The following is a 12,500-nucleotide window of genomic DNA, read 5'->3' on the forward strand; positions in this document are numbered from 1 at the left end:
TCATTGTCATTGCCAAGTGCTACTGTCGAAGCAAGGTTTTGTGACTTTTTTGAGTTTTCTGAATTTGAACGTTAGTCGAATCCCACATATTTGAGTAACAGTTAATAATCCTCAAAACTAGTGTTTGGATTAGCGAGATAGTCGTTTCAGTAGACCTTTTATTTGCCGTTTAGTTACTTTCCAATAGATCTCGACACGGATCTCAAATATCATGTCTTGTGTGCTCCTAGATTTTAAGAAATGCTTTAAATAGCAGCCTTCAAATTTTGTAGTTTACCGACTGCTTTAAAGATAAATGGTGTTTTATTTGGATTTATCTTTAAGCCATTGATCTGAAAAGTATCTATGAGCTGGTTATACACTTTTTTATTTTGTGTGTGTGCGTGTGTGTGTGTGTGTGTGTGCGTGCGTGTGTGTGTGTGTGTGTGTGTGTGTGTGTGTGTGTGTGTGTGTGTGTGTGTGTGTGTGTGTGTGTGTGTGTGTGTGTGTGTGTGTGTGTGTGTGTGTGTGTGTGTGTATGTGTATGTGTATGTGTATGTGTATGTGTATGTGTATGTGTATGTGTGTGTGTGTGTGTGTGTGTGTGTGTGTGTGTGTGTGTGTGTGTGTGTGTGTGTGTGTGTGTGTGTGCGTGCGTGCGTGCATGCGCCTGCGTGTGTGTGTGTGTGTGTAATGACATTTTACACCCAAGAACATCAATGGACATCAAGTAAAACTTATGCATGCCTTCTAGGTCACGCCAATGCATTTGTTATAACGAGCAACACAGACCTAATTACTATCTTATGAGAACTTCCCATTCCAAGTAACGAATATTACCGTAATCAATTTGTAAATGCGATATTCGGTGGCTTAAAAAGAAAAAGAAAAAAAAATCAAATAGGACCCAACAGGATTCAGACAAGAATGAATCACTTCCCGGAATCTCCTCAGTAATCCACTGTAAAATTCCGATTCGTTATGCTCGATTTCATTATATTATATTATTATATATATTGTATTATATATATATATTATATTCATAAAATATTCGATTTCATAGCTATTAATAAGAGCCTCACGAATCAGTGTTTTACTGATTCGTGAGGCTCTTATTAATAGCTATGAAATAGTATTAACCCTGGTAAGCTGACGGATAGTTGACATGTTGACAAAGAAAATCTAGAGCACATTATATAACCCTTTTGTATTACATGTAAATGGTAGGTAGTACACTTAACAAAATAGATTACATTTTCTTTTTAAATGTATTTTAATTTACTAATATCCATTTTGAAAAATTGCACAGAATTCTTATATATACATGAACAATACAGCACATTATGATGAAAAAAAAAAATTATTCTTAGTATGTTCTGGTTTTGGTTTTATAAATTTCCACTTATTTTAACATTCAATACTTCACATGTACCAAATTTCATTGGAAATCAAGTAACATATCAGTGTTAGAAAAATACTCATAAATAAATATTCATATCATTTCTTCTAAAATGTTTGATAGTATTCTTGATACGAATTTTTGATATTTCATATACCTGCCCTGAGAAGCCAGTACATAAGAATAAATTCATATGAACAGGTTTTCGGACTTGGTTTCTCATGGTAGCCTCCGCTTCATTTCAAAAACCTTTGTGAAATCTCCTGTTACTAAAATGTTTTGCAACTTTATTAACAATAATCATTTTGTTATTTCCAGATAATTTATGCATCACTGTCTTTTGCTCCTCCTTCGGCAGATTCAACACATCATCATGTGCTTTCATTACTTATTGTTGTCAAGGAAAGAATAGAGAGGAAAATTAATTAATAAACTTTAATTGATCTCAATTTTCAGCTAACAATCTTACAATCATCACCACTATAATGGACCAATATTTCATATTCACAAAATGGAGGAGAAGAAAACACAATCAGACATTAAAAAGGATTTTATGTTGTAAAAACAATAATTGATTTGCATATTGCTCCTTAATAATGAACCAACAAGAGAAAACATTCACAATTAATGTATTCCCATGTAAGTGTGCCACAAGCCTGATTACCAAAAGAAAGAGAGACAAAAATCCTTTTATAAATTACAAAATAATCCCAATTCTCTTAAAACAGACCCAACAGAAAATACTTTTAATAAGAGAGAGAGAGAAAAAAAAAAAAATCTTCATTATCACCGGAAAAAGTTCCAACCAAAATGGAGAAAAAATATCAAACGTTCTTCGTAACTTCTAAATAAATCTGTAAACAGTATAAATATGCATCAAGTACATTCTCCAGTTGGTAATAGCCACAGGGATGTAGGAATCTTTCAGCCACACACTTCAGCAACTTCAAGCACACGATTCCCAAAAAAATTGGCAACTTCCTTTACAAAACATGCGCGTATATCTTGGTATCTCAAGAATCTTTTAGTTTATATAAATGAATTGGGGACTATTCGGCATTCATAGCTTTATCCTGGATATAAATTCATAATAAATTAACATCATTTACAATTTCATTGTCACAAATACTTTTAAATAATAATCATTATAATGATGATAAAAAAGAAAAAATATATATAACAATACATTAAACATTTTCAAAAATTATACAACTCAAAAAGCCACTCTGCACTCACTCCTCCCTGCTAGCCATGTCGCACCCCAACCGAAACGTGCGATGGGATTTGCAATGAGCCTCGACTCGTCTCACCTCACACTCGCATACGAGTTCCATGTGAAGACCAAGACTTTTTATAAATGAGGCTACAAAACATTACCACGGAAAGGGGTGTAGGGGCATTTGCTGCTTCTCACTGCACTACACTGGTTGGGGGCTTCCCCTTATGTATCTCCCACAAAGCTCATTGCATTACAAGGAAGTAGAATTTTGCTAGAGAGAAAAAAAAAGAAGAAAAAACAAAACAAAAAAAAAAAGACTTGGCTTCATAATGACCTGCAATGAATGTGGCATGACTGGTACCACTTCCCAAAAATTATCTCTTAAACAGTATAGTGTAAATGATTAGATAAATATGTACTATAGAATCAACACCATCAAGCAGTTAGCAAGCAGGCCATCTTTAGGAACAGTCACTTTGCCGCAGCCCAGAAAGCCTGGCCGGCCAACGGGGCTGTTCAGGCCAGAGCGGTCACTGCCCAAGGGTGACCTCTCTTCCAAATGCTGAACCAAAACCAGTTCTGCGTTCTTCGCCCTCCTCCTGCTTATCAAAAACTGGCCCATTTTCTTCTTGGTTTGCAGCTATAAAGTAAGAAAGCCTGCTGCCCATAGCGCTTGACACCCGGGTACACTATCAAAAACAAGGCACAGGAAGACGAGACAGATGTAGGTGGAACATCGAGCGCGACTCAATCATGCAGTCTCTGGCGTCAAAAAGACTAAGTTGGATACGAGTTCCAAATAGAAAACTAAATCTCTTCAAGAGTACAAATGATGAATTATATATATGTCCATGAGAGAGAGAGAAAAGAAATTAAAATATCAATGTTCCATTCTTTATCGAAGCCTACTCTCTGCTGTGTGTTTTTGATGGCTTACCCAATAGTTCAACAAGAGACGTGTTTTTTAACTTTTTTATTAACAGTGCAAAAAACAAATTAATGGCATTGTATTGCCCTAGAAGAATCAAAAGCAACACTTATGCCAGAATCAAAAGAATCAAAAGGCAAAAAATACAATTTCTATCTTAAAAATAGAATGATTAAATAAGCATTTCTATAATAATAATAATGATAATAATAAAAAAAATAATAATTCATCTCCATACATCAATGCTTTGGGAGGGGGGAGGGGGCAAAAATAACATTACTCTAAAGAATTAACAATTAAACTCTTAAACAAGACTTTTCAGACATTACAATTGACAAATGCACTGTTAAACGACATGAGCTCCACGGCACAACATAGATCGGCTCACTTCTCGAACGATGTTTCACTATTTGTGCAGGAAAAAAAAAGAAAAAAAAAGAAAAGAAAGAAAGAAAGAAAGAAAAAAAAGGACATTTCCACTATTATTGCTTCTTAAGCTCCTTGCCCACCGAATATGAGACTATCTTGTTCCAGTCGATCTTGGTACGCGTGACAGGCAGCTGGCGTCGTAAGGCCTTGAAGGTAGTGTCGGACATGGTCTGGTAGTTTTCGCTGATGGCAGTCTGGTACTCGCTCTCTGCGCTCTCCACGAATTGCACCAACTCCCGAGCTGTCTCTTCTTCACCCTGCAATAGAGTTTTGGGGAGATGCTAGAATTTGGCGATAATGATGTTACTATGAATAAAATTAAGCTACAATTCAGGTGAAGGAATGAAGGCAGGGAGGGAGAGAATACAAAAGAGTATGGAGTAGGGAGTGGGGAGTGGAGGGTAGAGAGGGAGGGAGGGAAGGAGGGAGAGAGGGAGAGAAAACATGATAAAAAGAATACAAGAGAAAGAAAACAAGACAGAATGGAGAAAAAAAGCATGAAAAAAAGGTAGGGGGAGAGGGAGAGGGAGAGAGAGGGGGAGAGGGAGGGAAGAGAAGAGAGAAAGAGGAAGGGAGGGGAAATGAGAATGAAAGAAAGAGGGAGGGAGGGACAAAGAGTGAGAGAAAGAGGGAGGGAGGGGCAAAGAGAGTGAGAGAATGAGGGAGGGAACAGAGAGAGAGAGAGAGAGAGAGAGAGAGAGAGAGAGAGAGAGAGAGAAAGAGAGAGAGAGAGAGAGAGAGAGAGAGAGAGAGAGAGAGAGAGAGAGATATACAGGGGGGGGGGGCAAAGAGTGAGAAAAAGAAAGAGGGTGGGGAAAAGAGAGTGAAAGAAAGAGGGAGGGAGGGGCAAAGAGAAAGAGAGAAAGACAGAGAGAACGGCAAAGAGAGAGAGAGAAAGACGGAGGGAACAGCAAAGAGAGAGAAAGAGGGAGGGAGGGGAAATGAGTGAGAGAAAGAGGGAGGGAAGAGAAACGAATGAGAGAAAGAGAGATAGACGGAGAGAACGGCAAATAGAGAGAGAGAGAGAGAGAAAGAGAGATGAAGGGAACACCAAAGAGAGAGAGAGAGAAAGAGGGAGGGAACGGCAAAGAGAGCGAGAGAAAGAGGAAGGGAAGGGAAACGAGCGAGAAAGAGGGAGGGAGGGGAAACGAGTCAGAGAAAGAGGGAGGGGTAAAGAGAGAGAAAGTGGGAGGGAGGGGAAAAGAGAGAGAGGGAGGGAGGGGAAGAGAGAAAAAAGGAGAGGGAGGGGCAAAGAGAAAGAGAGAAAGAGGGAGGGAGGGAAAAAGAGAGAAAGAGAAGCAGGGATAGGCAAAAATAGTGGCAGAGAAGGAGGCTAGGAGAGAAAAGGAGGAAGAGAAGGATAGAGATAAATAGGAACTAATAGAATTGAAGAGTAGGAGAGGAAAGTAGGAGAGGGATGAGGAGTAATAGAGAGGGACAGAGAGCAAACTTCAAGAAAACTTTACAAACTTGTCCCTTCAAAAGAATAAACAAAATTTCCATAAATATATTTTTACAATACTAATCCTAATACCATTAATAATAAATATTTTAAGGTGAAATTACCCAACAATAACACCCAGAAAATAATAATAATGACAAGTTGAAACCCATCATCAATAGAGAACAATAAAAAAAAACTATAAAACAAAAACCCTAAAAAGGTAAAAGAAAATGTGAAAAGCAAAAGACAAAGACCGAACAAGCCACGGTCAAAACAACAGCCCAAATGCCGCAGCCAACTTACTGCCACAGTGAGATTGCCCTTAACGTCTTTGGATGTGACTAACTGGACATTACCGTCCTCATAGTAATGCACTTGCACCTTCAGGACACCCTTTAGCTCTGCACTGCCGCCACCTAGGGTTACCGTCCAGGTTGAACGCCATCGGCCATTCCTTGAGACAAAAGAATTGGTTAGGGGTTGGGGACGCTTCTCGTAATATGCTCTTGGTAAATGTAAACTAGATTACTGATTTTTTAAAGATTGATTCTACATCACTATATTTACAATAATGAAAACTAAGGTCTTATTAGAAAATATCAGCCCACGTATGTGTACATACATGTCATGTCCAATGAGATTTTCGTTCAATAGTTTTGCTTACACAGATATTAAGGAATAGGGACATAAGGTGAGGTTATGTAAGCCTCATAAGTCAGGTAGGTCATGTGCGTTTTTAACCCATTAACGCGGGTACATTTTGAAGCCGAAAATAAAAGATTCTGGGCAGCTATAAAATCGGCATGTGGGGCTGGCCAAGATTCTGCACACGGGGTTGGCCCGGATTCTGCCCGCTGCTGTATCGGAGCGCGAGCCCCAATACAGCTTCACACTGGCGGGATGCCCGGCAATGTTTATTTTTTTGGGTGTCTCATATGTGGGACATCCGTCGTTAGTGATTTAAAAATCCACAAACCTAATTCCAATGGATAGTGCAATTACCCTACACCAATAAGTTAACATGGTTTAATATGTACACATATTGGAGCTTTTTCCAATTAATCATGTAGAGTTACTTATGAATATACAAGTACTTCAGATTTTATTATCTAATATTTGCTGCCTACAAAAAAATCTAAAAAGTATAAATCCATACAAACTGATAAATAGAATCATATTTCTCACAACAGCAATTTGCTTTTTCACAAGTATGAAAGTAATTTTTTCATACTTTTATCTTAATATACAATATGATTTAATAAAAATGATTCCCTAGCAAGTATGTGGTTCTAATCTTTCTTTATAAATACTCGGATTTCAGAACTTCATTACAAAAATAAAAAAAATAGTCTATATCTTACACCACAACCGTATACACACACACACAAAAAAAAAAGAGACGACATCACCTCCTCTTACCAATAATTTTTAGGTTGAAACTGGTGGTCTTCTATACACAAGGTGAGAGTTACTGCTGATCCCTGGGCTTTGGCATACACAGCGCACACGCCGTGGGGGTAGTGATCACTGGTGTACTGAATTAACTGTGCTTCTACTGCGCTCCTCCAGCTTTCTGTTGTGGGATCGCTCTCACAGGCCTGCATCAAAATCAGGGTAATATTGTTATGTACCATGTGCGTGTACAAATGCGTTATAACAGATGCATATGCAGGGAAGTGCAAGCATGTATAGTACTACTCCAAACTTTAGTCTATCACATACTGCTATAAGCTTTGCATCGTCAACTACATGTCCCCTATATTTTTTACTAATCTTTCTTTCCAGATTATTACAAGATTGAAATTATCTTTGTTACTAAAATCACAAAATTTAAAAATTTGGTGTAGATACATATGAGAAAATTATTGGACTGGGAAGAAGTACTGTAAACCCAAAAAATACATTTCTGTATCCCTAAGGCTATGGGTTTAAGAACCACTCTTATAGAAAGCCTTATTGTGAAATACTTTCACATAATACATGTTTATAGATTTGAAATGTAGCTAGATACAATAGCAGACACAGTTATAAATAGCTGGTTGAAAGAAATGTTTAAAAATTAAAATTTAAGCAACAGCATCTGCTAAATTACCCCTTATCAACACACAAATAATTTCTGAGCTTCAGACCAAACTATGTAATTAAGACATACCTTCAAGTCTGTGGCTTCCTTTCGCAAATGGTCAAACTTAAAGGTGAGCTTTGCCCTAGGGTCAAGGAATCGCCCCCCGCCGAGATCATTGTGTTCCGTCACAAGGGCATAATGGTTCTGTCCTTCAAGGCGTACTGGGGTTAGCTGGTCCTTGTTGTATTCAGCGATTGCACGTGCAACGCCCTCCCTCAAGAGTGTGTCATTGTTTACAAGAGTTCTTACATCTGAGAAAAGAAAAAAGGCAAATCATTACAGGTAGAGATAAATATACACACAAACATATCCATACATGAAGAAAATAATAACAAACATACATCATAAATCAGTATAACCTATCAAGAATTACTGAGTAGGCACTGCACTACTTCCTAAATTTCCACTCATCTCTACCTACAAATGAAAAATATTTGAACATCATATCATAAAACATTAATCTGAACCCACTACAGTTTGCAAAAGTACAATCTAATATGTAGACAATTTGCGTGGGATGTGACTGATCACCCTAAGTCTCTCTCTCTCTTGACAACAACGATGAATCTACTCTGAGCCTGAATCCCACTGACTAATGCTATTATTATGCAACATCCACTCAGGGTCACTTTCATTGCTAACCTCTATCAATTACAGAGTGATGCAGCTTTACTGACAAGCAACAGGCAAGTCTGTCAAGCCTGAGCTAGCCTTGACCTCATTATTGTGTAATTAAACTCCATAGTCCTTGATTATAGTAATTTTACAATAAAATATAAAATAAATGTTTTCTTCTGAATTACTTTTTCAGCATCCTTTTTCTTCTTTTTTGTATTCTTCCGTAAAGAGATATTTAAAGAAATACTTCGGAAAACTCAGAAAAGCTGTGAAAAAGTCATCTCTTGCATAAGTAGAAAACAAAATAAAGGTTGCTAATAAGACCATTCTGATTAAAATTTACACATCTACTGCAAACTTGTACTGAAATGTTATATGCAATGCCAAAAGCTTACTGGGGATATGTCCAGTTCTCACAATTTTTATTTTCATGATTGCAAGTTAAGTCTACTTACCACAGTTTACATAGAAAATATTATAAGCCAATAATCTAATCATATCATAGAAAAATGATTAAATCCTCTATAATTAGAAACTATGTAAAAGAAAATAATTAAATAAGAGAATCTCCTAATCTCTCCCTTATAACGAAAACTTGGGGAAAAAATATAATCAACAACAACTTTTACACACCATTGAAGACTTCGTTGAATTCTCCTGGCGGAGAGTGCAAGATGAAGTCTGAAGCAATCCGCACCTGGGAATAAAGAGCGTTCATTAAAACATGGCCAGTATTTATACCATCCTTCTAATGCCACTAGCTTTTCCACAAGAGAAAAGAATGATTTTTTTAAATAAGAAGAAAGTAAAAGCACAACCGGCAACTTACATATGCTTATGCTCTTCTTTACAAAGGAATATAAGAAAATAAACATAAATAACTATGCATTTCAAATAGTAAAAAGTAAACATATTTTTATTCTCCTTTTCTATCTTTATCCGTTAACATAAATATAATAAAAGCTAAAAGGAAACAGCACAGTTTTTGATGGACAGGAAGTCTACAGATAACAGAACAAAAAGCCAAAGATAAGACATGGGTGGCAGCAGATGTCTACACAATACCTTGTAATCAAGTGTACAAGTCTAATAATAGGACATTATGAAAGATCAACTCTTTTCTGAATGGGATGGAGAGTGATACAGCAGCACAGACTCGAGAATTATACAGGAGACTGATATCTAAGCAGCTAAAGCACCTAAATCTCGAGTAAATAAGACTGCAAAAATGAAAAAAGCAATAGTTCTATAGAACAATACCTGAATGCAATTATAATATTCATTCCTTACTGTATGAATAAAACTAAATTAAAAAGTATTAGTTTTAAAAAATTACAACCATGATTTCCATTAACCTAAACATTTGTTAACCAAACACTGAAGCTCTGCATTATCAACCACATAACTTTCATAACATAATTTTCCATTCATAATTCACAAGAACATGTTACACCTATACATCTGCTAAACAAGCGCATCTAAGACTTAAAAATTTAATCATAAAAACAAGTGCTAAATTACCTATCAAATGCAATTATTTGTCCTTTAATTCAAGCTAAGTACTAGACGGACTAGAAAAGGACTAGAAAATTTTTCAAACATAAAATCAATAGAAGAACAATATCACAAGTTCGATACAGTAAGTTCAAGCAATATTTTAATAAAAAAGTACCCAAAAATAGAATTTAAAATTATTCACATGAAATACATAACAAAAATAGAAAGCAACGAAAAGCAAACTTTATCAAAGAAGCTTTTAAGTATTTCTCTTTTTGAAGTCAATTCAAATCAATATCATCCTTTAATTCTGAACTTACGTATATGCTGAAAGTTAACTGACAAATATATGCTCGTAAAAGATCCCATTACAGGACACCTGTTGCCGCTAACCATAAAAAGTCTTTTCCTTTCTAACCATAAAGTGTCTTCCTTGGATAACTTTTCTCTTCCTCTATTCATCTGCTAGTCAATACAACTGTTACAATTCTGTGATATTCTTGTAACACGCACCAGACTTAAAAATAGCACGATAGCTTAAATGGAGCAACAAACTCTATTATTCAGCATCCAAAGTACAATGACCCCACATCCTCCCCTTCTAAAAGTTCCCTCCGACATTCTTGGCAAGTTAGAATATTCTAGCAACATGGAATGTGTAACACTTGTGCAGATTGAGACATTTTTATATTAAAATTCTTGACATATTTCTGCTTTCACTTTTTATCTGCACTGCATATATTATCATATAACAAACAAAAAAGTACATGTTTATCATTGAATGCAATTATTGCTTATGATGATTAATCTTCCCTGACAATAGATCTGGGTTTCAGCATTTGTTCAATTATTTCACTATAATCACAAATAAAATCATTAATCACATGGACCATCTCAGTGCCACTCAAGAAACCACTTTGACATATAAATCTAGAGTGCCTTCAATGAAAAAAACAAAAAAAAACAAAAGACAAACACATGAGTACTACACAATTACTTGAGTCAGCTACTAATAACATTTTGTTTTCAATGTAGACTTAACCCAATTATCATGCACAATAAACATCTAGTGAAATCATCCATCTCTCCAGGACTCTGGCTCAAAGAAATAGGACTACAGTTTCTCTTTTATACCAAATATCACAGCCTAAGTCCACTCGCTCGACGTAAAAGAACAAGTTGCCGCGCAGCTCGCACACCGTCTTCTGTCTTACCGCGCATCCACATCACCACTACCTCATGACCAATCAGGAGGCGGCAGTTTAGCAGAGATTTTTAATTGCTAATTTAAGTTCAAGTATAATATTCCATATACTAAATCATCAACTAATGTTTCATATATATTCACAACTCAACTGTTTTTACATTAAAATGTGTATTATGAGCCTCAATTTTGGCTAAATCTTTAATATCCTTAATTGCCAAACTACTCAAATACAGTCGATACTTAACACACACGCACATTTCTGGCCACACCGGTGGCCTGCCTCATTCCTCTCAATGACAATGACTGATGTGTGTCATTTGTGTTACGGTAGTGTGCCTTTTTTTTTTTTGTTTAATGGAAAAACTGAAGAGATCATAAAGTTTTAACTGATTCACAGTACCATCCTAAATGAAATGAAAGTGTGAAAAATGCAGTGCAATTTTCTGAACTGTTTCAGCTCTATCTTGTCGTGCATACTGAGGTGAAGAGAATGTTTGGGGGGGCGGAGCCCCCAATCAACCCTCGCCCAGTCATGGCAACTTGGACAGTTGAGTAAATTTTGTGCTGGTTAACGTGGGCACTTGCGCTTTCACACAAATTCCCAGTCCTCCTCATACGTATGCTTCTCTATATTTTCCTGTAGCTGTTTCACCTAACCATACTGGGATTTCCTGTGTCATACCAAACCCCACACCAGACTAAAGACATCTTACCCCATTCTCAAAGATACTGATAGCAACACAAACAGTTCTTTTATGAAATGAGGCTAAAAAGTTAACTAAACCCCACTACTGAGGGGCGGTCTCTCAATGACACACAGTCAAATGATCTAACAATCATTTAGCATGCACACAGCTTGAGCAGTCAAACATGTCACCCAGCATTTACGCCAGGTTTAGGGTTTAGCATAATATGATTAATCGTCAACTAGCAAGAGTGAGTTTATTCACTTCACCCAGGAAACCGAGATGTTCTATCATTTTTTTATAAATTGGCTGAATGACAAGTGACGGGAATGTGTCATTATTGAGAAATTTGGCCGCGGGTCTGAACATGTCGTTAGGTGATACTGTTGCCGAGTAGAGGGTGATGGGAACATCTCATCATGAAATCGCAAAGTTCTTGGTCCTTTAGGATAGAGCTCTTGCATTATTTCTATTGGCAAATGAGGGTAGAATGCATCCTCTGTGCGCCATGCTTAAAAGAGCGCTGGCTCAAGTGAGAAGACATTTCCCATATTTCCGTGCACAGTCACACATTACTGCCCACCTTGACTGATAGAGCAAAGTGTGTCACCTAAATTAAAAAGTAACAAAACACATTATTTCTAACTACCCAGATGCAATGGATTTATCAAAAAGTTTAAGTAAAACACAATATTTCCTCAAAATAGTCTATTGCTCTGAATTCTGCTTTAAATTTTTGTTTTTTTCATATTGAAGCTGGAAATCCAGTCAATGTGCTATGGAAATGGCATGCTATCAGTCGAGAATGCACATAAGATTTTCGAGAAAGATTTTGGACAGATTGGTATTTGTTACCATGAGCAATGCACCCTCTAGAGAAAAAACCCTAAAACCAAAAATCAAAACCTAATCTTTCCTAGCTTCTATTTATTCCCAGGACAGGGGGATAAGCCCCCTGTACCCCCTTTA

The 12,500-nt window shown here is 36.7% G+C and overlaps 1 protein-coding gene across 1 annotated transcript in view; it reads right to left on the reverse strand.

Moving 5' to 3' along the window:
* Positions 1–1,913: 1,913 nt before the first annotated feature.
* cpa (F-actin-capping protein subunit alpha) overlaps positions 1,914–12,500 on the reverse strand; it is a 12,933-nt gene continuing 2,346 nt past the window's right edge. Inside the window, exons 2-6 of the mRNA XM_027376469.2 lie at positions 8,775–8,838; positions 7,551–7,774; positions 6,818–6,996; positions 5,702–5,852; positions 1,914–4,211 (exon numbers count right to left, since the gene is read on the reverse strand). Of these exons, the coding sequence (XP_027232270.1) occupies positions 4,008–4,211; positions 5,702–5,852; positions 6,818–6,996; positions 7,551–7,774; positions 8,775–8,838 (822 nt within the window). The 3' untranslated portion in view covers positions 1,914–4,007. The remainder of the gene's footprint in view (positions 4,212–5,701; positions 5,853–6,817; positions 6,997–7,550; positions 7,775–8,774; positions 8,839–12,500) is intronic.

Source organism: Penaeus vannamei, chromosome 11 (assembly GCF_042767895.1).
Source record: "Penaeus vannamei isolate JL-2024 chromosome 11, ASM4276789v1, whole genome shotgun sequence".
In the NCBI taxonomy this organism is placed as follows: Eukaryota; Metazoa; Arthropoda; class Malacostraca; order Decapoda; family Penaeidae; genus Penaeus; species Penaeus vannamei.